This window comes from Loxodonta africana, chromosome 5, assembly GCF_030014295.1.
Source record: "Loxodonta africana isolate mLoxAfr1 chromosome 5, mLoxAfr1.hap2, whole genome shotgun sequence".
NCBI classification, from domain to species: Eukaryota; Metazoa; Chordata; class Mammalia; order Proboscidea; family Elephantidae; genus Loxodonta; species Loxodonta africana.
This window is the reverse complement of record NC_087346.1, coordinates 1,554,020-1,581,160: the sequence shown is the minus strand read 5'-3', so window position 1 is coordinate 1,581,160 and position 27,141 is coordinate 1,554,020. Positions and strand designations below refer to the sequence as shown.

The following is a 27,141-nucleotide window of genomic DNA, read 5'->3' as shown; positions in this document are numbered from 1 at the left end:
GACTCCAGACCCCCAGATAGTCTGCATACATGAGCACTGTCTCTCCAGATGCAGGGAAGATGCATGTAATACACTGACTAGAGCTTTTTAAACGCAGTATCTGTTTCACTTCTGATGGCTGGCACATGTGGCCACAGCTCTTACATCATATTCCTGGGCACCAGTGGCCTGTGACAGGTCGCCACACACATCTGCGTGCGGAATATAGCTGCCAAAGAATTTCGCACACATCTTTCCTCAGCCCCTCATTATCTCCTGATGCACCCAGTCGTTAAGGAATTCTACTCAGGTCATACCTTCCCATTCCCTCATCTTTTCTAAGGATGCGGTGCTCTATCTTCCTGTTTACTGGATTCTGAGGGTCCTCCTATCTCTTGCTTTCTAGTCTACATTATTTTATTATTTGGCTACATCTCTCTTTATCACACTCCTCCACCTCTCTCCTCATGCCCCGGGTCTGGTTTGAGTCCTGGGTCTGGCTGATCTCACTGAATGGGAACAGCCCTGCGCTCACATAACTGAGTTCTACCTGGTTGCCCTTGGTCCCCTCTGTGCCTCGGCCACAGCACACATATTGAAAGTCATCACTCAAAACTTTGGGCACACCTGAAATTCCCTGGGATTGGCTGAGGAGAGGATTTAGGAAACCCAGCTTCCCCTCAGTAGCTCCATTTATCACTGCCTGAGAGATTAGCATGGTTCCTTGCCACATGACTCATGCGGGGTGAGAGGAATAGAGCTTTGTTTGTACAATAGCTCCCAGGAGGCTGACTGACCTTGGTAAAAAAGGGAGATAATTACACAGCTGTACAGGAACACAAAAGCAAAAAAAAAAAAAAAAAAAGGAACGTAAGTGAATTGTGTTCAATGGTCCAATTTTTCTGTTTGGGGAATGACTGGCATTGCTTTGAAATGAAGCTTTTGGTTAGTAGGGACCTCGACATGCCTGTGCTCTACAGAGTATCTCGTATATATGTGGATGCTAGATAAATGTCCAAAATTTTGATCCCATAAGGAACAGTCTAGAAGGGTAATTGTGGGACAGAGATTTGTTGGGCCTTGAGCCTTATATGACAACATCTCACCTCCTATAACAGCCTGATGTGGTAGGTGCTTTGTGCGGGCCCCCACAGAAGCCACACCCTAGGGATAGCTCATAGAAGGTCTGGAGGCTTTCCCTGGGATAATACTAAATCAAGTGCTGATGTCTCTAAAAACAAAACAAATGGAAACCTACAGGAACAGCCCACAGGGAAGGCTTGCTCTCAAAGCTGGAGGGATGAGTTGGCAAGGGTGGACAAAGATGCCTAAGGTAAAGCTTTATTTGCGTTAGGTCTTCCTTTAACTCAAAGATTTCCTGAGCTGTTTTTAAAAACTCTTGGGAATTTTCTTTAAGTTCATACCCTTTCTGTGACCGTAGTTCAGGTTTCTAGGTAGTTCTGCTGGCCCTGTTGTTCTGCTATTGTTCACCTTCCATTGTTCATGATCAATTTGACAGCATTCTCCTCAATCCCTCCTCCCACTACTTCTTTCCAAGAAACAACGTTCTCTGAATTATTTCTTTTTTCTTCATGCTAGAGATATGAGGGCTTATGAAGAATGTCAGTCAGCACCCGCCCCCCCCCCCCGCCCCCGCCGCCAGCCCCTGCCACCCACTGTGTGCTGGTTACACAGAGCCCTGTATCAGAAACTAGAAGCAGTCAGGCTTCAATCAAAAAAATGTCTCTGGTAAATGGGCCTTCAAATGGATGGCTGAAGCCTCTTTTTTAAGAACCAATTCATTATAGGAAAACAGGGCTTAGAACCTGGTTTGTCTGGTTCGAACCCCTGGTGAGAACTTGCATTTCTAACAAGTTCCCAGGTGATGGTAGTGCTGCTGGTTGGGGACCAGTTCTGAGAACCATGAGTGGTCCTCAATATTTACCATACCTAAGAATCACCAGCGGATCTTGTCAAAATGCAGATTGTGATTCAGTACATCCGGGGTGGAAATGCAAATTCTCAGCAGGGATTGGAGCTGGAATGAACAGACTTCAAGCCCTGTAGGAAAAAGCCTAACTGAAAGGGCTAAATTCTACAGGTTCTTCTGTGATCCTGGGTAATGCTAGACTGTTAGCATCTGGATGAAGGACATGAACTGTGACCTTCCGCAACAGCTGGTGCTGAGTAAATGCTTGCTGAATGGATGCATCACTCCATGGGTGCGTGTTACCTGCTCGGCCAGAATCTGCTGCTGCTGCTGTTGCTGCCTCTGCTCTCGCAGGAACTGTTGCTTCTGCTGCTCCATCAGCTGGGCCCGCTGATCCATGAGCATCTGCTTCATGATGGCTGCCTGCGGCTGGCTCCCCAGGAAGCCAGGACCCGCAGGGCTGGCTCCGGAGACCATGCCACCTGAGCCTGGGGGCACCGAGGACTGCAGGGGGCCTGTGGTCCTGGCAAGCCCGACCGGGTGCTGCTCCTGGGAGGGCAGGAAGAGAGAGATGCAAGGCGTCCACACAGAGTCTCGTTGTCATGTGAAGAGGAAGCAAAGGAGGAGGGAAACACAGGTCCTGAGCGGCACACATTGTATTTCCTTAAGAACATTCCAGTTAGTCCTCACACCCGGCCATTCTGCAGTGGAACTAAAGAGGCTACAGGAAGACAGTAACAGAGCATAGCTCTGGGAAATCTGGGGCCAAGTCCAGGGTGGTTCAGATGGGAGTTGGGACTGAGTAATGGCTAAGGACAGGGTTCCCCCAAAGGAAAGAGAAGAAGTCCTCAGGCTGGGCTCACCTTAAGTCTGGAATGTAGACATCCTGACCTTACCTGTTAGTTCTTACTGTCTACCCAGTCAGAATGGACTTCTTATCAGCAAGTAGGAGAAACATTTACAGAAGACTGCTGGAATTTATTAATCAACACATGTGATATTTGATGGATTCTAATTAATTGCAACATTTGACAGCTTTGGTACATATACATACACACACACACACACACACACACACACATATATAGATACAGATATAAAAGAAGTTGTTGATGGTGAGAGTTGGGAATAGTTTACACTGGCCAAAGCTATGCAATCTCCCAACATCTTTAAAAATAGGATTGTGTCTCATACGTCTGGGGTAATTTTAATGTGGGTGGGTGGGCTAAGTCTCTTGCTTCTATAATTATGTGTCAATCAGTTGAATGACAACAACTTCTAAGGACTGGTCCTTAGGGAACGCGAGGTGAAGTGGTTAAGGACTTAATCACCCATGGCCCAAGTCACTACTTAGGGAATGTGCTCAGAGGGAATTCTGTGACAGCCAGACGGTGTAGACTGTTAGGGAAAAATGCCTGAAGAGAAGGATAAGAGTGCCTTAAGATTCAGTTTCTAGGAGTGGAGAGACACTTCCTTTTCCTGTTCCTTCTGCCAAGCACAGCTGGCAATGGCAAGCACTGTCTGAACATCCCACAGCAATGTTCCTCCTAATTCATTAAAGTTTCAATCACCAGGGCTCCTTATGAGTGGCTCAGTACTGGGCAACAGAGGAAAGGGAGGGCAGCAAGCCTAAGCTGTGGGGAGTCGAATTCAGGACTGTTTGCCTCTTGGCTTGGCTGCTAACCAAAAGACCTGGCGATCTGCTCCCGTAAAGAATAAAACAAACCCTACCCAGTGCCATCGAGTTGAGTTTGACTCATAGCGACCCTATAGGACAGAGTAGAACTGGCCCATAGAGTTTCCAAGGAGTGCCTGGTGGATTTGAACTGCTGACCCTTTGGTTAGCAGCCTAGAAACCCCTATGGGGCAGTTCTACTCTGTCACATGGGGACCCTATGAGTCAGAATTGACAACACACAACAACAAGCCATTCATGCTTTTCTTTCCATCTATGAGATGCCTGAATGGCATGTTCTGTTGTTCTTCTTCCCTCCCTTCCCTCCATCCACCCAAACAAAACGAGCAAGCAAACAAATGGAAAATGTTAAATAAAACAAAACCCACAGCTCCTCTCACCTGGGAAACAATAGCAGAAGGTTAGTCAGTCCAGTAGCCCAGGTCACACAGCTAGTAAATGGAGAACCAGAAATAGAACACTGAACTTGATTCTAAATTCAGCGATCCTTCCACTTGTTGTTGTTGTTAGGTGCCATTGAGTTGGCTCCAACTCATAGCAACCCTATGCACAACAGAACGAAACACTGCCTGGTCCTAAGCCATCCTCACAATCGTTGTTATGCTTAAGCCCATTGTTGCGGCCACTGTGTCAGTCGTTGAGGGTCTTCCTCTTTTCTGCTGACCCTGTACTTTGCCAAACATGATGTCCTTCTCCAGAGGCTGATCCCTCCTGACAGTGACAACACGTCCGAAGTATGTAAGACACAGTCTCGCCATCCTTGCTTCTAAGGAGCATTCTGGTTGTACTTCTTCCAGGACAGATTTATTCGTTCTTCTGGCAGTCCACGGCATACTCAACATTCTTCACCAACATCACAATTCAAAGGCATCAACTCTTCTTCGGTCTTCCTTATTCATTGTCCAGCTTTCACATGCATATGATGTGATTGAAAATACCATGGCTTGGGTCAGGCACACCTTAGTCTTCAAGGTGACATCTTTGCTCTTCAACACTTTGAAGAGGTCCTTTGCAGCAGATTTACCCAATGCAATGTGTCTTTTGATTTCTTGACTGCTGCTTCCATGGGTGTTGATTGTGGATCCAAGTAAAATGAAATCCTTGACAACTTCAATCTTTTCTCCATTAATCGTGATGTTGCTCATTGGTCCAGTTGTGAGGATTTTTGTTTTCTTTATGTTGAGGTGTAATCCATACTGAAGGCTGTGGTCTTTGATCTTCATTAGTAAGTGCTTCAAGTCCTCTTCACTTTCAGCAAGCGAGGTTGTGTCATCTGCATAATGCAGGTTGTTAATGAGTCTTCCTCCAATTTTGATGCCCCGTTCTTTTTCATATAGTCCAGCTTCTCGGATTATTTGCTCAGCATACAGATTGAATAGGTATGGTGAAAGTATACAACCCTGATGCATACCTTTCCTGACTTTAAACCAATCAGTATCCCCTTGTCCTGTCCGAACAACTGCCTCTCGATCTATGTAAAGGTTCCTCATGAGCACAATTAAGTGTTCTGGAATTCTCATTCTTTGCAACGTTATCCATAATTTGTTATGATCCACACAGTCGAATGCCTTTGCATAGTCAATAAAACACAGATAAACATCGTTCTGGTATTCTCTGCTTTCAGCCAGGATCCATTTGACCATCAGCAATGTCATCCCTGGTTCCAAGTCCTCTTCTGAAACCAGCCTGAATTTCTGGCAGTTCCCTGTCAATATACTGCTGCAGCCGTTTTTGAATGATCTTCAGCGAAATTTTGCTTGCGTGTGATATTAATGATATTGTTCTATAATTTCCACATTCAGTTGGATCGCCTTTCTTGGGAATAGCCATAATGGACTCTTCCAGTCAGTTGGCCAGGAAGCTGTCTTCCATATTTCTTGGCATAGACGAGTAAGCACCTCCATCACTGCATCCGTTTGTTGAAACATCTCAATTGATATTCCATCAATTCCTGGAGCCTTGTTTTTCACCAATGCCTTCAGAGCAGCTTGGACTTCTTCCTTCCGTACCATCGGTTCCTGATCATATGCTACTTCTTGAAATGGTTGAACGTTGACTAATTCTTTTTGGTATAATGACTCTGTGTATTCTTTCCATCTTCTTTTGATGCGTCCTGCATCATTTAATATTTTCCCCATAGAATCCTTCACTATTGCAACTTGAGGCTTGAATTTTTTCTTCGATTCTTTCAGCTTGAGAAACACTGAGTGTGTTCTTCCTTTTTGGTTTTCCATTTCCAGCTCTTTGCACATGTCATTATAATACTTTACTTTGTCTTCTCGAGACGCCCTTTGAAATCTTCTGTTCAGTTCTTTTACTTCATGAATTCTTCCTTTTGCTTTAGCTGCTCGATGTTCGAGAGCAAGTTTCAGAGTCTCCTTTGACATCCATCTTGGTCTTTTCTTTCCTTCCTGTCTTTTCAATGACCTCTTCCTTTCTTCATGTATGATGTCCTTGATGTTGTTCCACAACTTGTCCGGTCTTCGGTCACCAGCGTTCAATGCGTCAAATCTATTCTTCAGATGATCTCTAAATTCAGGTGGGATACACTCAAGGTCATATTTTGGCTCTCGTGGACTTGCTCTGATTTTCTTCAGTTTCAGCTTGAACTTGCATATGAGCAATTGATGGTCTGTTCCACAGTCGGCCCCTGGCCTCGTTCTGACTGATGATATTGAGTTTTTACATCATCTCTTTCCACAGATGTAGTCAATTTGATTTCTGTGTGTTCCATCTGGTGAGGTCCATGTGTATAGTCACCATTCATGTTGGTGAAGAAAGGTATTTGCAATGAAGAAGTCATTGGTCTTGGAAAATTCTATAATTCGATCTCCAGCATTGTTTCTATCAGCAAGGCCATATTTTCCAACTACTGGTCCTTCTTTGTTTCCAACTTTCGCATTAAAATCACCAGTAATTATCGGTGCATCTTGATTGCATGTTCAATCAATTTCAGACTGCAGCAGCTAATAAAAATCTTCTATTTCTTCATCTTTGGCCCTACTGGTTGGTGCGTATATTTGACTAATAGTCGTATTAACTGGTCTTCCTTGTAGGCATATCCTATCACTGACAGCGCTGTACTTCAGGATAGATCTTGAAATGTCCTTTTTGATGATGAATGCAACACCATTCCTCTTCAAGTTGTCATTCCCAGCATAGTAGACTATATGATTGTCCCATTCAAAATGGCCAGTACCAATCCATTTCAGTTCACTAATGCTTAGGATATCCATGTTTATGCATTCCATTTCATTTTTGACGATTTCCAATTTCCCTAGCTTCATACTTCGTACATTCCAGGTTCCAATTATTAATGGATGTTTGCTGCTGTTTCTTCTCATTTTGAGTCGTGCCACATCAGGAAATGAAGGTCCCGAAAGCTCGACTCCATCCACATCATTAAGGTTGACTCTACTTGGAGGAGGCTTTTCAGAAGTAGGCTGCCGGGTCCTTCTTCCTAGTCTGTCTTAGTCTGGAAGCTCACTGAAACCTGTCCTCCATGGGTGATCCTGCTGGTATCTGAATACTGGTGGCATACCTTCCAGCATCACAGCATCACAGCAACACGCAAGACCCCACAGTATGACAAACTGACAGACACATGCGGGATCCTTCCACTAACACAGGCCATCCCCAGGCTATGGGTCACGATGCCAAATGTGCATCTCAGGATTGCCTGAAGATGCAATACAGTGTGTCTCCCATAAATCCACTTTGTTCTATTTTTCAAATGTATGTAAGCGCTGTTGGTGAAGTTAAGAAAAGTTAATGTAACCGTTTTTGTCTGTCTGCTTTTCTCAGTAAATGGACATTTATTAGGTAGAGAGCTAAGAAATATTTTCGATGTTAATAAAAAGACCTTAGGCTAAAAAACGCCAGGAACCTTTACGCTACCAGAAAGCTTACTTTCTGATGGACTCAGGCAGGGGTCTTGATATTTCAGGGTATTCCCTACCCTCTATTCTGATACTTGTCTGTTTTCTAACCCCTTCTTTCCAACGAGAAGAAGCTGTTTCTTGCCACCTTTTAGAGACGAATGGCTTATTGACTTAACACTTTAATTCACACAGAAATGTAGTTAACCAATCAGCAAAAATACAGATATATTTTCTGTATATACCAGTATATTTGATATATCAGTATATTTCATACCAAATACTTGCCAGTTTTGATAAAGAGGAGACAGCTGGAAAGTAAAAGACCCAAGGAAAGATAAGGTTTTGGTCAGCTTGATTTTATCAGAGGGCTGGTATGTGTTGGCCCTGTTTATCTTTATGTACTTCGAGAGATTCTTGTCCTTTGTGACCACCCAGCACAGAAGAACTGGTAAGCAGAGAAGTGTTGCTTTCCTAGCCCCCTCTTCGCCAAGGGAAAGAAAGGGAGAGGCAAGTGGGGTCAAAGTGTTGATACTTTTTACCACTTTTTGCCCCTGTCTTCCTGGAGCAAAAGGAATACTTCAAAAACTCAGTGGTGGTGGTGGTGGGGGGAGGGGGGAACTTTCCCCAAGGGATAGTCAGGTTATTACTTCTCAGATTATATATTTCTCCAGATGACTCCCTCCCAAAGGTTTTGCCTTCAGGTTTCTCACTGAAGAACTAATGACCCGGAGGCAGGAGAGGTTATGTGTGTTCTTAAACGGTTGCCCTCCCTATTAAAAACTAAAAAAAACCAAATCTGTTTCCGTGGAGTTGGTTCCAGCTCATGGCAACCTCATAGGTTACAGGGTAGAACTGCCCCATAGGGTTTTCCTGGCTATAATCTTTATAGAAGCAGATCGCTGGGCCTTTCTTCCATGGTGCTATAGGTGGGTTTAAACTGCCAACCTTTAGGTTAGTAGTTGAGTGCAAACCATTGGTGCCACCCAGGGACCTTGCCAGCCATATTAAACACCTGCAAATCTAGGTTGATAAACCTTTAAGGCTTTCCCAAAGAGCTCTGCTGCATTTGAGAGAGGGTGATAGGGCTGCCCCCATCTCCTCAGCCCCAGCCTTAGGTGTGTATTCCGAAGTGTGAAGATGCACCAAGTGACTTGCCTTACAAATTAAGCTGGCTGAGGCTATTAACTGTTTCACATGAGAGGCTCCTTTTAACCTCCAGTCTAAGAGGGCTTAATGAGAAATAGTCTGTCAAATCTCAGCATTTGAAGCCACCGCTCTTGTTTCTAAGGAGGACACACACTGCCTTATGCAATTAGAGAAAACCAGGCTGAGCTTTCCTCACTAAATGTAATGCCTTGAAGCCAAATGATGCAGTATTTTTAGTTTTAATTGCTGGCTTGTTCTCCACTCCACCCCCTGCCCAACGACCTCTCATGCCTTCTACCAAGAATCTTAAAACAGTCTCTTCCCCCCAGAAATCCAATTGGCCCCATATAGATCGTTACTCCCGGTACGCTCTCACTCTTTGGTAAGTTAAAGGGAGGGGGAAAAATATCAAAACCAATGAACCTGTTTTACATATCTTCCCCTCTAGAGAAAAGATCTCAGCAATTTTCTAAATTTCTAGAGAGAAAGGTGGGAGGTGTAAACAACATCCTACCTCCCCGCAAAAGGCAGTTTTTGACTTCAAAAAACAGCTGTGGTAAAAATATCTCCCAAGAGAAGCCAGCTGTTTATTTATAAATCTGTGCGCAGGGAAGCTTTATTTCTCTGAAGCGTTTTCAAGAAAAAGCATAGTGTTTGGGTGAGAGGGACCGGGGTTGCTGGCGGTGAACCAAAGACTGCAGGCTCCTTGGAGAGGGGACCACAAAAGGCTGCCTGCAGGGAGGAGACGGGGGTGACAGGACGTTGGGGATAACTGGCTGGAGGATGCCCAGGGCCTCAGCCTTTTCCAGGCTCTCCAAGCCAGGGAAACAAGGAGCAGCTGCCGTTCTTCCTCTGGCCCAGCAGATGGTGGTGTCAGCCCGGCTCTCCGCCGCGCAGCCCGTCGGCTCCGCCCCTCCTCACGTCCCCCCTCACTTGCAGATGGCTTAATCATGACTCCCGTTCCTCCTCCTCCTCCTCCTCCCCGGCCCCCGCCCCGCGCGTCTGGGCCAGCGCGGCGAACGTGGAGCCAGGCAGTCAAGTGTTACTGCGTACAGCAGGTAGCCTGGCAACTGAGAGCATAATACCGAGCAGATGGTGTTCGCACGGCGTGATGGACATCACACACGACAGCCTGAGACAATCCAGGAATTCCCTGGTGACTCCAGGCCCTCTTTGCACAAAATGAGTTCTCTCTCCATTGCCATGTGTCTCTAGGGTTATCTCCCCCTCTCTCCGACTGACACTGAAAGAAAAAACTGGTTTCTTATTACCGACTTTTCTTCCTCCAGCCCGAAGGGAGGGCGATTTCAGATGGGGGAGGGCGCGGGAAGAGGACGAGGAAGGAAACTGGAAGGGCTGGGGGGCGGGAGGAGAAGATGGACAGCAGTGGCTACCGGAAAGGGGAAAGGGAGTGGCGGAAAGCCGACCCCAGGACAGACAGTCTGAGAGGGGCAGGGTACCTGTCACCCGGGCTTCACAAAGCCAGCGCGAGGAGGGGTTGGTGAGGAGCGTGCCTCGGCTCAGAGTCTTTGCAATCGCGTTGCCTACGAACATCCTAAATGAAATTTAGGATTTTATTAAAAAAGTCCCGTGGGGCATAATTTAGCCTCTCGACTCAAGCCTATATCCTTACAAGTCTTTAGGGGATTCCGACTAAGTCAAGAGTTGAGCCTGTGTGCTCCCGCAGGCCCGAAAATGCCTCTCTGCGCTGGCTTTCCTAACAAAGAAACCGCCCAGGCGGCCCTGGGCGCGGACAGGGACGGCAGGGGGCCTCCTATGAACAGCGAGGGGCCCTGGAGGGCCTTCTGCGCACGCCACTCGCCGGCCAGGGCCCCGGAGGCTGCGCCCGGGCGCGCGCGCGCGCGTGCCGGCTGGCGCGCTTCCCAGGCCCAGCAACACCGTGGGTGCCAGTGGCCGGAGAGGAAACCGGAGGAGAGAACGTGGGGACGGAGAGGAGGATTGTTATAGTCGGAAAAAGTACAAATAAAAACGTAAAGAAGTATGTTCTAGAAAACAAATCTGTTTTTCACACACTGAACTAAAAAAAAAAAAAATCTTCAGCCCAAACGGAATTTTGACAATACTATAAATCAAGAGACTTCTATGTCCAACCTCTCACCAGTATCTAAAGGCTTTCTCCTGCATAGACATGGTACTATTCATGTTTCAAATTCCAGGAAAAAGTCTTTTTCAAAGGTGACAGCGAACGTTTCACAATGAACCTCACACGTGCCGGGGAAGAGTTCTTCGGTCTCTTGAATCCAACACCCACAGTGGAGGCTACAGTGGAGGCTGGTTGGAGGCCCCTGGCTCTGACTTCGAAGGCTCAAGGGTGGTGAGGCCTGGGGAAGCCATCTGATCTCCTGTCTCAGTCCTCACTGCCTCAAATGAAAACCATATTCTTAAGACACCTCTTTGACAAGGGAGGAGCCCTAGTGGCGCAGTGATTAAGAGATGGGCTACTAATCTGCCGCTCCTTGGAAACCCTATGGGGCAGTTCTATTCTGTGCTATAGGGTGGCTTATGAGTCGGAATCGACCTGGGCAGCAGTGAATTTTGGTTTTGACAATGGAAACGTTGGAGATGAAATGGGAAATAAGGCATGTTAGAAAGGAAATGGTTAAGAAGTTACTAAAGGTTCCCCTACTTCCAGCAGGGGCCATTTGGAAAACTAATGAGCTGACACAGTGGTTCTCTAAAGTGTGGTTCCAGGATTTAGCATCATTAGCATTACCTGGGAGCTTGTTAGAAATAGGAATTCTCCGGCTCCACCCCTGGTCCACTGAATTAGAACCTCTGGGAGTATTTTACCTAGCCCTGGTAGCCAAGCGGTTAAAGGGATAGACCGCTAACTGAGAGGCCAGAGGTTCAAAACCGCTAGCAGCTCCGAGGGAGGAAGATGTGGCAGTCTGCCTCGGTAGAGATTTACAGTCTTGGAAACGCTTTGGGGGTTGCTATGAGTCAGAATTGACTGGACAGCAGTGGGTTTTGGGGGGGGGGTGTTTTAAGAAGCCCTCCAGGTGATTATGTTGTGTGCAGTTAGAGTCACTGGGGCAAATAATTCTGGATTATGGGCACTGACTAATCCAGTGCTTCGGAACACATTCTTTCTGGTCCCTAACCTGTGCTGAGAATTTGCATTTCTAACAGGTTCCTTGGTGGCGCAGTGGTTAAGAGCTCTGCTGGTAACGAAAAGACAGGCAGTTCAAATCCACCAGCTGCTCCTTGGAAACCCTATGGGGCAGTTCCTCTCTGTCCTATAGGGTCGATATGAGTTGGTACCGACTGGATGGCACCTAACAACAAGTGCCCCGTCAATGCTAATGCTGCTGGTTAGGGACCAATTCTGAGAACCACTAGTAGGGCAGTGGTTCTCAAAATTTATCATGCATAAGAATCACCTGGGATCCTGCTAAAATGTAGATTGTGATTCAGTATATCTAGGGTGGAAATGTGAACGAACCGGTTTGAAGCCCTGCTGCAATCCACACTCTTTGCCCTGGTTAGATTGTAAACCCTGCACTTTTCAAAAGCACGTCAGTGTGCAGAGCTGCTTAGGTTTCTATTGCAAATTCTTCTGCATTTGCAGACGGGCTGATCAGGTCGGTGATGTCTGCAATGCAAGCCCAAGAACTCTGAAAGGAGCCCATTACCATGATTCCTCTGGGAAAGTTAAGATGCAACTCTGTGGTGCAGACTGAGGAGCAGCCAAGACCAAGGAAGGGGTGAGTCCAGTGTAACTTGCTGGCTACGGAAGGACCAAACATCACTAGATGTCGCCCCCTGGTCTGACACAAGGTAGAACTACGGATAGTTATGATTTGAGGAAAGTCCCCTCTGGTTGGAAAGGATTTTTCTAATAGGGAGAAGACCGGAAGCCAACGATGGAAGAAGTCAGGTAACACTTATGGGACACCTACTATATTCAAAGCACTCTGTTAGATGCTTTAACTTGTGTAATTAGACTCATTTTGTTGATTTTAAAAAACCTGATGCTCTCAGAGGTTAAGTAACTTGCCTAAGGTCCCACAGCTGGTGGTGGAGTCTTTGGGATTCTGACTTTTCCACCAACCCTAACATGCATCTGGTCTAAACTGAGCAGACCACCCAGGAGGACTCTGGAGTAAAAAGAAACGGGACTGGGGGGAAGGGAGATGGACACAGAATATTAAGGTAGGAACTACTGGAATCAAAGGATGACACTGAAAGAGCACCAAAATAGACATCCTTTTTTAATATTTTGCCTAATACCCAAAATTGGGATTATCTGTGGTATCAATTTCGACATTTACAGAAAGGGTGTAAGATTAGACCATTCAGCTATAAGTGGAAGGAAGAAACAAAATGAAGTAAAACCTTACAATTCTCTTTGAAGCTAATCAAGAGTCAGAGCAGAAATTTGGTTTCAGGTGGGTGGCTTCTTTTAGAGACTTTCTTTTTCCAGTACAAATTCTCACTGTGCACTTGGACAGTTGCTTATAATAAATTCATAGCAGAGCTCCAACAGGGCCTACCCTGTATAAACACCCCTCTCTCAGCAGATTATTGAAGCTTAGATAAAAAGATTTCCTTTATGAAGTATGGTGGTTGTGTCCCCAAGACAACTGAGATTTGAGGCAGAGTTTATCAGTTTAGGAAGTTTATCACTGAAACGGCAGTCATTTGGGGCCCAATGTAAGGTTGCTAGATGGGTTCAGCCAAGTTCTTTGTTCAACCTGTAAGAAGAAGCAGTATACATGGGGGGCCCAAGGGGCCTGGAGAGAAACTTAGCTCTACCACGAGCCCGCTGTTAATATTTTGGCATGTTTCTGTATTTCCTCCTAGCCTCTCCCTGCCCCCATACAGTAGCATATATTTTCCATGCTCATGGTATTTAAGTCATTACGAACCCCACTATCTCTTACTAAGTAACATGGTAGAGGTAGAAAGTTTCAACTTTTCAAATGCTTACAAGTTATAATTTTCTGGCAGGATGATATCCTTATGACATCATTCTTGCAAGGTCTTTAGGTTCCTTGGGGACAGGGACTATTCCTCTTCCCAGCATCCACCACAGAGCTAGGTCCACAACTGCAGTGGAATAAATGGTTGTTAAGCTGAAATGACTAATTGGCTATGATGAACTTCAGCCTAGACTAATACAGGCATACCTCACTTTATTGTGCTTCACTTTATTGCACCTCGTAGATACTGTATTTTTTTCTTTAAAGATACTGCATTTTTTACAAATTGTGGTAACCCTGAGTTGAACAAGTCTATTGGTGCCATTTTTCCAACAGCATGTGCTCATTTCGTGACCCTGTGTTACATTTTACTAATTCTCACAATATTTCAAACTTTATTATTATTAATGTATCTGTGATCAGTGATCTGTGATGTTACTATTGTAATTGTTTTGGGACACCATGAACTGTGCCCATGTAAGACGAAAAAATTAATTGGTAAACATTGTGTGTGTTCTCACTGCTCCGCTGACCAGACATTCCCCATCTCTGTCCCTCTCCTCGGGCCTCTCTATTCTCTGAGATGTGACAATACCGAAATTAGGCCAATTAATAACCCTACAATGGCCTCTAAATGTTCGAGTGAAAGGAAGAGTTGGCATGTCTCTCACTTTAAATCAAAAGCTAGAAATTATTAAGCTGAGTGAGGAAGGCATGTCAAAAACCAAGACAGGCCGAAAGCTAGGCCTTTTGTGTGTTAGCCAAGCTGTGAATGCAATGAAAAGTTCTGGAAGGAAATTAAAAGTGCTACTCCAGTGAACACACGAACAATAAGAAAGTGAAACAGCCTCATTGCTGACATGGAGAAAGTTTTAGTGGCCTGGATAGAAGATCAAACAGCCTCAACTCTCCCTTAAGCCAAAGTCTAATCCAGAGCAAGGCCCTAACTCTCTTCAATTCTATGAAGGCTAAGAGAGGTGAGAAAGCTGCAGAAGAAAAGTGTGAAGCCAGCAGCGGTTGGTTCATGAGCTTTAAGGAGAGAAGCCGTCTCCATAACATAGAAGTGCCAGGTGGAGCAGCAAGTGCCGCCGTAGAAGCTGCAGCAGGTTATAGGGGATCCAGCTGAATTAACTGACGAAGGTGGCCACACTAAACAAGAGATTTTCAGTGCAGATGACACAGCCTTATACTGGAAGAAGACGCCATCTAGGGCTTTCACAGCTAGAGAGGAGAAGTCAGTGCCTGGCTTCAAGGCTTCAGAGCTTCAGAGGACAGGCAGACTCTCTTGTTAGGAGCTAATGTAGCTGCTGACTTTAAGTTGAAGCCAGTGCTGCTTCTGAAAATTCTGGGACCCTTCAGAATTATGCTGTATCTACTCTGTCTGTGCTCTGTAAGTGGAACAACGAGATTTGGATGATAGAACATCTGTTTAGAACGTAGTTTACTGAATATTTTAAGCCCACTGTTGAGACCTACTACTCAGAAAAGAAGATTCCTTTCAAAACATTACTGATCATTGACAAAGCACTTGGTTACCCAAGAACTCTGTGATTGCAGCAATTCAGTCACATCTCTGAGCTCCACTTATAATTCTGGTTCTCTTGCTATTCCAACCACATCTAAAGTTACTTCCTCCCCTCAAGTCTTGAAGCTCTGATGGAGATGTACAAGGAGATTAATGTTGTTTCCATGCCTGTTAAAACAACACCCATTCTGTGGCCCACGGATCAAGGAGTAATTTTGATTTTCAAGTCTTACTATTTAAGAAATAAATTTCATAAGGCTATAGCTGCCATGATGGTGATTCCCCTGATGGATCTGTGCAAAGTAAATTGAAAACCTTTGGGAAAGGATTCACCATTCCAGATGCCATTACGAACATTTGTGATTCATGGGAGGAGGTCAACATATCCACATTACCAGGAGTTTAGAAGAAGTTGATTCCAACCCTCATGGATGACTTTGAGGGGTTCAAGACTTCAGTGGAGGAAGTAACTTTAGATGTGGTGGAAATAGCAGAGAACTAGAATTATAAGTGGAGCTTGAAGACATGACTGAATTGCTGCAATCTCATGACAAAACTTCAGCAGATGAGGAGTTGCTTCTTATGGATGAGGGAAGAAAGTGGTTTCTTGAGATGGAATGTACTCCTGGTGAAGTTGCTCTGAACATTGTGACAACAAGGGATTTAGAATATTATATAAACTTAGTCGATAAAGCAACGTGAGAGGATTGAATTTTGAAAGAAGTTCTACTGTGGGTAAAATGCTATGAAATAGCATCACATGCTATAGAGAGATCTTTTGTGAAAGGAAGAGTCAATTGATGCAGCAAACTTCATTGTTGTCTTATTTTAAGAAATTGCCACAGCCACTTCAACCTTCGGCAACCACCGCCCTGATCAGTCTGCAGCCATCAACATCGAGGCAAGACCTTCCACCAGCAAAAAGATTCCGACTTGCTGAAGGTTCAGATGATGGTTAGCATTTTTTAGCAATAAAATATTTTTAAATTAAGGTATGTATTTTTTTGACATAATGCTATTGCACACTTAATAAACTACGGTATACGGTATACTGTAAATATAACTTTTATATGCACTGGGAAGCAAAAGTTCACATGACTCTATTTCGATATTTGCTTTATTGTGGTGATCTGGAACAGAATCCACAATGTCTCTGAGGTATGCCTATATCATGTATTTATGACTGGCGAGGAGAAAAAATGATGGCCCTAGAATGGGCTGCTTCTTCAAGCTACTGACCGGATTCTCCTCTGAAGATTAAAGAAAGGGTTAAAGTTGGCAGTCTGGTGCAAGATGTGAGAGTACCACCGGCCATAGGAAGGTTAGGCTCTCAAGGACTTTCTTGGGGTAAAAACAACAAAAACACCGTTTGTCCTTATCAGCACTCTGAACAAAGTTGCCGTAAGTCCCTCCAGCGGAAACACAGCTTGGAGAGTTATGCTTTTCTTCTGTCTTTGATGTAAATTATAGAGCCCTTTTGATCCCTTTGTTGTGATTAATTCCATCACCAAAGCAACTCTAAATTGGTTAAAAGTTCATTAGTGTGCAACAACAGCAGCTGGAGTAAATAAATTATGGTACGTCCATACCACAAACACTAGGCAGCCAATAAAAATCATGCCTTCTCGGACTATCTAATCACACAGAGAAAAGCTTACAATATAGAGTTGTGATAGAGAGGAAAAAAAAGCAGTTTTTAAAACCCTAGCTACAGAACAATATTGTTAGCTAAGGATTACAAGTGATTTTAATAGTTTTTTCAAATTTTCTATTATGAACCTGTGTTACTTTTTAATAAATACTACTAAAAAAACAAATTAAGAATAAATCTAAACTGACATAGGATGGAATATAATGAGTTCCAGAAGGGCCCAGGTTAGGTCTGGGACCAAAGCTATTTCTACTGGAGCCCAGCTTGTGATCTGGAGTGTGCAAAAGACACACCTAAGTTGAAATTTCCTTCTCAAGACCTGAACATGGCACATACAAACTGGGTTTGGCGAGAGGTTCACCAACTAGGCCAGTTTTTCATTGCTTAAACAACGAGGTCCCAGCTCCAGAAAAGGCTCTGAAGGGTACTGACCATCGTCCAAGATTCTTTGACCCACCGGGATCAGCTGGCCCTTTGTAGCATCACCCTGCTCTTGGTGATTTCTCTCCATTGAAACCACAGAGCATGACCAGAACCAGCCCAACATTTAGAGTTGAATAACACCGGAGATGGGTGAAAATCATCATTTGCCTCTATAGATTGTATTCTCCATGGGGCTGTAAGAAAACCCTAAGCTACAGGGACTGTGAAACCTGCCTCCCCGAGCTCGCTGTCTGCTGGCATCTAAGTGGCTGCTGTCAGGAAACGTGGACGACAAGTGGTTTGTCAGCTGCTCCACGAATTAGGATTTTTACCCATATGTTTGCTACTTATTTTCCTTGATTTAAAAATGGCTGGGATGGTGGGGGGGTGGGGGGCGGGGGGTGGGAAGGGAGGGAATCTCAGCTGTCCTCAGCCGAGCTGCTGGCAAGATTTTTTCCTCCTGAGCTACGGTTTTCCCACCCGTACCTTTCTTTCTTATTGCTCCTTCCCTTTCTAATCAAGCCATCAAACCAAAGATTACATAACTGATGCATAGGCCTATCTTGTGTTATACTGGGAGATGGGCCAATGTTGCCATTTATAGACCAGAGCACCACCACGCTGCCAAATGGAGCTCTCTGCTGCAACCACTACAAGACAGGAAGAAGGAAAGGAAGCTCCAAGGTGGAGCACATACTTTGAAGCGCAGGCGGGGTGCTTTCTCCACCATCTCCATCCCCACAGAAGCCTTTGGAGGGTGGCAGGGAGAGGAGACCAGCTCTGCTGGCCTAGGAAGAGCCACTTCTGCCAAAGCGGCTTGTTCTGTGGCCCCCTCCTCTTCTCTCCCTCTACACGCTGCTAGAGGGAGGGCTTATGTCAGCCTGCTCTGCTGGTTTTCTGACTGCTGAACCCATGTGTAGTAGGCAAACCAAGTGTGATCATGTGATGTGAGGCTGCAGCTGCCCAAGCTCCTAAGAGCAGAAGCCTGCCCAGCAGTTGTGGTAGGGTTTGAGGAGGCTACAACTCAGGGCAGGACGTGACACTGGCAGAAAAAGCACAGAAATGTTTAGAAATCTGGGGTGGTGCTTTATACATGTAGAGATTTTGGCTAAAAGCCAGCTTGTTAGAGGAAGTAAGTCTAGGAGACAGGCTCACACAGGGTCTGGGAGGGCTTGTGGGTGGGGATGTGGGGTATAAAGGCCATCTGGCCACGTACAGACCTTACATCCATAAAGATCCTTGAGTTTAGATTTTTACATATATTCTTCAGTGAAGGTTTTACATAGAGTCACAGAGATATCCTGATAGGATTGAAAGATACCATCTATTTTTACAGCTTTAAACTGTGCCCTGTTATTAGATCAGATGGCTCTCAGTACATTATGAATTAATACTCTTTAATGTATCTTCTGAATGGCATAATTTACACTGCTTTGTATTATCAAAAAAGATAAACACATTAGTTTTTTAAAAACCCTATTGGCATTTCTTCGTTTTTAAATTATACCTGGTGACTCCAAAACATGGAAGTGGCTCAGGTATTTTCTTAACCTTGAGAAGTCCTGGGGACAAACTGGGATAAAAATAGTCTTAGAAGAAATATGGACCTCAAAGAGAGTTCTCTAAATTCCACTTGTGTTGCAGTATAAACACAGCTCCTGATTCCACACCCAACCAGGGCTTTGAACCAGTTTGAACCTTTGTAGTCATGGCTGACGAAGCAAAATCGAAACAGACTCAAATTTTTACAATTTGGGGTAATTGGAATGATAACTGGAATGGGAAAAATTATGGGTCAAAGCCCTGGAACGGGAGACTTGGAAGAGGTATTGTGAGGCTTTTCAGGTGCCTGATGTGGGAGGCTGGGTTACTGGAAGGACTGTGGAGAGTAACACATATTCAAAGCAGCGTGGTTGGCTGCCATCTTTGAGCAGGGCAGTGCTGTTTCTGACCATGTGCAAAATCTGAAGGACAAGAGATTTGGTTGCTATGCAACACCTACAGTGCCCTTGATTTCTAAGATGGAGGTTAAGCTTCTAGCAGGGCTTCGACCCGTGATTTTTTTCGTTCCAGATCACCAACATTTTAAAAATCTGGGTCTGTTCTGGTTTTGCTTCCTCAGCCATGGCTAAACCAGGCAGAACTGGTTTGAAGCCCTGCACCAAACACACAATAGCCTGGATAAAGGACTCTGGAAACAACAGGTAATCATCTTTTTCACAAATCTTAAACTTTTCACTCATTTCATCAGAAATTCTTTGAGAGCACTGGTTTGATAAACCCATTGCTGTCAAGTCGATTCAGACTCATAGCGACCCTATAGGACAGAGCAGAACTGCCCCATGGGGTTTCCAAGGAGCAGCTGGTAGATTCGAACTGCCAACCTTCAGGTTAACAGCTGAGCTCTTAACCACTACACCACCAGGGGTCCATTGGTTTGACAGGGAAGGGCAATTTAAACATTGGCTATCTAAAGAAGGGGCAGATACAGGCATGAAGTAGCTGGCTTACACACTTTCATGAGTGTGCTTACATTAAATGAGGGGGACAAGGGAGAATCCCCACTGAATAGATTCTACTTTTAGTGATAGGTCTAGGGAAGACAGGGTAGGAGAAGATGTTGATAGGATTACATGATTCAGCTGTGAATGCTAAGTGTTAAGAAGGTTAATTGTGATTGTAAAAACTGTAATTGTAGAAGCTGTAAGTATAGAAGAGTGGACTAAGGGGGAGGCACTGCTGGGTTAGAGTACAGTGGCCGAACCTACAGGTCTTTAAAGGTTTTGCTATGCTGATACCTCATGAAGTTGGAGGAGGTCAGATACTGCCCTCAAGCTGTTTTTACAGTTGGTTGGTGTCATGGATTGAATTGTGTCCCTCCCAAATATCTGTCAACTTGGCTAGGTCATCATTCCCAGTATTGTATGACTGTCTACCATTTTGTCATCTGATGTGATTTCCCTATGTGTGGTAAATCCTACCACTATGATGTAATGAGATGGATGAGTGGCAGTTATGTTGATGAGATCTACAAGATTAGATACTGTCTTAAACCAATCTCTTTTGCGATATAAAAGAGAGAAGGAAGTGGAGAGACAGGGGGACCTCATACCACCAAGAAAGTGGCACCGGGAGCAAAGCACATCCTTTGGACCTAGGGTCCGTGCCCTGAGAAGTTCCTAGTCCAGGGACAACTGATGACAAGGACCTTCCTCCAGAGCTGAGAGGGAGAGAAAGCCTTCCTCTGGAGCAGACGCCTGAATTTGGACTTGTAGCCTACTAGGCTGTGAGGAAATAAATTTCTCTTTGTTAAAGCCATCCACTTGTGTTATTTCTGTTATAGCAGCACTAGATGACCAACTGCATATAGCAGGAGGTCATAAATATTTGCTCTCATTATCATCACTATTAATAATAATGAGGAAATTAGAAACTTTAGGAGGGGCCTATGTTTTCAACTCATATTTTGTTCTTTCTTAATGGTCAGATCAGTTCCTCAGCCTTATGAAGGAAAGGATGTCTGTTGTTCACCAAAGGCCACCTTTTGCTTATAATCAAAATTAAGTTTATTGCTAAATATGGACCTAGACCCTAGAATGAAAGGTGAAATTTGTGTCAAACTTTCATCTTATTGAGGAATAAATCTACCTGTGTTGACAATAACAATATAGGGCTTATAAGATTGGGGTTAAAAAAAACCCTGTCATTGACTTGATTCCGACTCACGGCCACCCTACAGGACAGAGGAGAACGGCCGAATAGTGTTTCCAAGGAGAGCCTGGTGGATTCGAACTGCCGACCTTTTGGTTAGCAGCCAAACGCTTAACCACTGCGCTGCCAGGGCCCCCTTATCCCCTTAAAAGCATAAAGAATTTTTTTTAAGCATATGGGATTTATCACCAGTTTCCTATTCTTTTCTACCAGGAGCCATATTTGACCTCCTTACCATAATATCACCTCAAATACCCCTTTTCTCCCTAGTTTCCCTAAAAGTTTCTTGTGCTCATTCTTTCTCTGGCTAGCTTTTTTAGTACTCCCTTTCTGCTATGCTTCCTAGATTTAGGTGGGCTCCTTAGGATATGCACCTAAAACCACACGGCTCCTTGAAGAGCTTTTACAAGGACTTTCAAAGGTGACTGCTGTCAGGAAGTTAAAATCAGAAAAAGAGGGTTGGGCTGATTAATGCTGGAGTGGGACAGGGAGAGCGAGCCTGCTGTTCAGGGTATTTATGAACCTGAGAAAGCATTCCCCACAACTCAGGATCACGTTTCTGGTCTTCTCCACTTTGTGACCATCTAATAGACACATCTGGGTCTTTTACTTCTGTCCAATGATTACTGTCTCCCTTGTGTTTCTTCTTCTCTTCATCCTTCCTCCCATCTGAAGAACAGACAATTACTCAATCAGCAATTATTAAATCCTTCCCAAATCAACCGAACTTTTTCTGGAAGCTGAGATTAAACATAAATAGCTGGAAACTTGCTGAGGAGGGGTGGAGTGGGGGATGACAGACCTCTAAACTGAACTTCAAATCTGTCTCAGGTCCCCCTTATGCAACCCACAGGAAAAGGCAGTGAGAGTGAGGCTGCCTTCTTTGTTTATCGTAGGTTCTCAGGGCTCAATTTTTACCGAAGATTATTTTCTATATAAGGCTCAGTGAACACTACCTCTTAATTCATATTTAGGAGCATGTACAGAAAGCTGACAAGGCAAATCTTTCACTCCCTCTTTGACACAGTTGTAGAGAATTTCCAAGGAAAGAAAGGGTCACTGAATCCCCACCAGTAAGTAAACATAAGCCCTCAGGGAGTGAATGTCCATGCAGAAGGTATAGAAGGAGCCGAGACAAGTCTCACAATGTGGAGGGGCCATCCTCGTGGCCACAGAGCCCACGCACTGTCTGGGGCTGTTGGTTGCTAACTGAAAGTTTGGTGGTTTGAACCCACCCAGCAGGCTCTGTAGGAGGAGAAAGACTTGGTGATCAGTTTCTGCAAAGATTACAGCCAAGAAAACCCTACAGGGCGGTTCTACTCTGTCACATGGGGTTTCCATGAGTTGGAATCGACTCGATGGCACCTAACAACAACATCAAGGTCCTAGTCATTTTCAGGACCTTCCAGAGGTTTCCTGGGGAAAGAGCCCAAAAATATCCTGCAGTAGGAATCTAGAGAGGTTTTGGAATATTGTGATCATTTTCTGCTTAAGGGGCTCAGATAAAGAAGGGTGACTAGGTCAGTAAAATATACTGCCCAGGCTGTTAACCCAATATAAGTTCAGGGATCTGGTTCAAGAACTACAGCCATATGCTTTTCGCTGGAAGGTGTACAGTACCGCACCTCTGTTGATCACTTTTTTTTACTTTCGGTTTCCAGATCTTAGGGTTGGTTTTCCTTAGAGAATACTTAGGAACAGCTGAAACAAACAAACAAAACAAATAAGCCAACAACTGACTTGCTTAATGGAACACAAAAATCCATGGTTATGGGTTGTGTATACAACTAAGCTTTGAATTATATGTGGAGTAAGCAACCGAATAATAATAATAACTAAATAATAATAATAATCTAAGAAGCTGAACTACATGAAGAACGGGGCATCAGGATCGGAGGAAGACTCATTAACAACCTGCATTATACAGATGACACAACCTTGCTTACTGGAAGTGAAAAGGACTTGAAGCACTTATTAATGAAGATCAAAGACCACAGCCTTCAGTATGGATTGCACCTCAACATAAAGAAAAGAAAAATCCTCACAACTGGACCAATAAGCCACATCATAATAAATGGAGAAAAGACTGAAGTTGTCAAAGATTTCATTTTACTTGGATCCACAATCAACACCCATGGAAGCAGCAGTCAAGAAACAAAAGATGCACTGCACTGGGCAAATCAGCTGCAAAAGATCTCTGTAAAGTGCTGAAGAGCAACGATGTCACGTTTAGGACTAAGGTGCTCCTGACTCAGGCCATGGTGTTTTCAACTGCCTCATATGTATGCAAAAGCTGGACAATGAATAAGGAAGACCGAACAATTGATGCCTTTGAATTGTGGTGTTGGAGAAGAATAGTGAATATACATACCACGGACTGCCAGAAGAATGAACAAATCTGTCTTGGAAGCAGTACAGCCAAAATGCTCCTTAGAAGCAAGGGTGGCGAGACTACAGCTCACATACTTTGGTCATATTATCAGGGGGATCAATCCCTGGAGAAGGACACCATGCCTGGTAAAGTAGAGAGTCAGCAAAGAAGAGGAAGACCCTCAGTGAGATAGATTGACACAGTGGCTGCAACAATGGGCTCAAGCACAGCCACAAGTGTGAGGATGGCGCAAGACTGGGCAGTGTTTCGTTCTGTTGTACACAGGGTCGCTATGAGTCGGAACCGACTCGATGGCACCTAACAACAAAGAACTACAAGCAACTGTAATTTATGGACAAAATGCATAAAACAAGCATGCAACAACACCGGTAAAACAAGCACACACCACAAAACCTCAACCTGAAATCAGATCTCAAGAACTTCATGTGTGGGATGTATATTTTGCCATTAATGTTTTCTTTCAATTCTGATACATGTATCCTGCTTTTTACAAAACTTTTGTTGCTCAAGGAGTCACTCAGGGCCTCCACCACACCCAGCACAGTGGCAGTGCTGCGGTGGGAATGTAAGCGAAGTTCAGGCTTGGCCTCCGTCCTGTAGAGATAATAAATTCTAAGTGGAGAGACAAGGTTTACTTTGCTTGAAAAGCTTGAGGAAGGTACGAGCTGGTCAAGGTTGGGACTGTGTGGTTTGTGCTCTGGTTCAAGGTCAGCAGTGCAGCATGGCATTGTAGAAAGGGGGTCGAATAGTGGGGAAGGGGTACGTGGGTTCTAGGGATTGTTTGACCTGGGGCAAGTCCACTGAACTTCTCTGAGCTTAGAATCGTCCTTTATAAAATGAGCGAGACAGCCCAGGCTATTGCTAAGGCTCCTGAAACTCCAGTCACTGTTGAGTCAACAACTACCTTAGTTATCTAGTGCTGCTATAACAGAAATACCACAAGTGGATGGCTTTAACAAACTGAAATTGATTCTCTCACAGTCTAGGAGGCTGTAAGTTCGAATTCAGGGCACCAACTCCGGGGGAAGGCTTTCTGTCTCTGTCAGTTTTGGGGGAAGGTCCTTGTCATCAATCTTCCCCTGGTCTAGGAGCTTCTCAGCTCAGGGACCCTGGGTCCAAAGGATGCGCTCTGCTCCCGGCACTTCTTTCTTGGTGGTACGAGTTCCCTCTCCTCTCTGCTTGCTTCTCTTTTTCATATCTCAAAATAGATTCACTCAATATACAACCTAGTCTTGTAAACTGAGTCCTGCCTCATTAACCTAACTGCCTCTAATCCTGCCTCATTAACATCATACCAGTTGCTGTTGAGTGGATTCTGACTCATAGCGACCCTACAGGACAGAGAAAAACTGCCCCACAAGGTTTCTTTCCAAGGAGCGGCTGGTGGATTCAAACTGCCAACCTTTTGGTTAGCAGCCGAGATCTTAACCACTGCACCACCAGGGCTCCATTAATCTCATAGAGGTTAGGACTTACAGCATAGGATAATCATATCAGATCACAAACTGGTGGACAGCCACCCAATACTGGGAATCACGCATGGCCTAGCCAAGTTGACACATAATTTTGGGGGGACATAATTCAATCCTTAACACCGACTCAGGGTGACCCTATGTGTGTCAGAATATAACTGTGCTCTATAGGTTTTTCAGTGGCTGCTTTTTCAGAAGTAGATAGCCAGGACTTTGTACCGAGGCGCCTCTGGGCGGGCTCCAACCTCTAACCTTGCAGTTAGCAGCAGAGCATATTAACCATTTTTACTACCCAGGGAATTTGCAACAGCCCTAATGTTCTTTGGTTCTGCTTGGAGAAGACCTTCATGGATCATAGGCTTGACTGGGATTCCTGACATGAGTGTCGATTTGGATTTCAGAGGGTAGAGAAGGAGCAGTCACCTGCAAGGAGGGAGATGTCTGTCCGGAGCTAAGGCCTATGCTGAGGTGTGGAGGAGGAGAGCTGTGGGGCAGGTCTGACCATACACAGGTCTGAGTGGAGGCAGAGACAAAGGACTTAAACAACAGGCAGCCAGGAGCCATGCTAGGCCCTTAAAGGGAATAAAATGATAAAAGTATTATTTTAAGAAGATTAAGCAGGTGTCAGGTAAAGCAGAGATTAGAATGGGGCTGAATCAGAAGGAGAAAAGCAGGGAGGAAGGGTCAAAAGGCAGCCATTGTGGTAACCCTGTCAGGAGGTGAAAAGACACTGCCCAGACGTGGTTACTGACTGTGGGAACCCAACCGTAAAGAGTCCAATTTAACTGCAAGTTGTATTTAGACAAGAATAAGAATTCTAGCACCTCATTGCCATATGCAAATGTCTGGGGTTACTCTTTGGTCCACGCATTCCCAAATCCTCCTACTCGTTTTTAGACTCTGTTAGTCTCACTCTGCCCAGCCCATGACACTATCTTGAATCTGGCAGAGATATCCATCTCCGCTTAAAAAAAAAAAAAAAAAATTGCGTGTTAATAATTCCAGTCTTTCCTGTTCTCCTTACTTAAAAAACAAAAACAGAATTTATTTAAATGTTAAGTTAGCTAAATGGGCAGCTCCTGTCCGGAGCTGAGATGAGAAGGCAAAAAGGGACAGGAGCTGGTTGAATGGACACAGGAGATCTGGGGTGGAAAGGAGGAGTGTGCTGTCACATTATAGGGAGAGCAACTAGGGTCACATAACAATGTGTGTATAAATTTTTGTATGAGAAACTAACTTGAACTGTAAACTGTCACTTAAAGCACACACACACAGAGAAATGAAGTTAGCATACAGTATTTTAAACATACCGCCTGGCTTTTAACGGGGTATAGAATATTAGGTGTACACCTTGAATATTTTCAAAGCCCTAAAAATATATCCTGGGGATGAAGGGAAGATGTCAAACAATAATAGGAAATCTGACCAAAATGACTTCTAGAAGAAGAAAGCTTTTAATTTTTATGCTTCTTAGCTTGCTTTTCCAACCTTGTACTTTCTGCTAAGTGTTTTACTTAATATTTTTCAAGAAAGCCTAACAAGTAATAATGAAAGTTATCTGGTGACCCAATAAAGGGGTTTCAGTGGTAAGCAGGAAGGGCCGTTGGGGGTTCGTGGTAGAATTCTTGCCTTCCGTGCGGAGACCGGGTTTAATTCCTGGCCAACGCACCGCGTGTGCAGCCACCACCGTCTGTCAGCGGAGGCCTGCGTGTTGCTCTGATGTTGAACAGGTTTCAGCGGAGCTTCTGGACTAAGATGGACTGTGAAGAAAAGCCTGGCCATCTACTTCGGAAAATCAGCCAGTGAAAACCCTAGGGATCACCATGGTTTAATCCAGCTGCGCGTGGGGTTGCCGTGAGTTGGGGGCCAACTCAGTGGCAGCTAACAACAACAGTGACAAGTAGAATTCATAAACTGTTCCTACCCTAATTCTAGGAGTCCCTGGGCAGTATAACTGGTTGACGTGTTCAGCTGCTAATAGAAAGGCTGGGGGTTCAAGTCCACCCAGAGGTGCCTTGGAAGAAAGGCCTGGCAATCTACTTCTGAAAAACCAGCCATTGAAAACCCTGTGGAACACAATGGGTTCCATGTATATTCCATGAGTCGGAATAGACTCAACAGCAACTGTTAGGATTCATAACAAATACGATAACCAAACATTTCCTAGGCTTAGTTAGGTCTAAGCTCTGTATTGGGCAAAAATTTTAAGTCAGAAAACCTTTGGCCTTTTGCTGCAACTTGTTTGTAATGGAAATGGTGTAAAATATTTCTATAAGCTAGTTAATGTTGTATTTATTCCAGAAATCTTTTAAATCTAAACAAGATAAAAATAAAAATAATGTCTAAGAAAATTTTTACTAATGACAAAACTAGTCAGGCAGCTAAAAATTTC

General features: G+C 44.5%; 1 protein-coding gene across 7 annotated transcripts in view; it reads right to left on the bottom strand.

Annotated features, from left to right (window-relative positions):
- MAML3 (mastermind like transcriptional coactivator 3) overlaps positions 1-27,141 on the bottom strand; it is a 518,845-nt gene that overhangs the window by 13,104 nt on the left and 478,600 nt on the right. For 6 of the 7 annotated variants that reach the window (XM_003410443.4, XM_023548694.2, XM_023548700.2 and 3 more), the window contains one exon: positions 2,213-2,458. The exons of the other annotated variant lie outside the window; for it this stretch is intronic. In XM_003410443.4, coding sequence (XP_003410491.1) covers positions 2,213-2,458 — 246 coding nt within the window. The remainder of the gene's footprint in view (positions 1-2,212; positions 2,459-27,141) is intronic. 7 annotated transcript variants of the gene reach the window in all.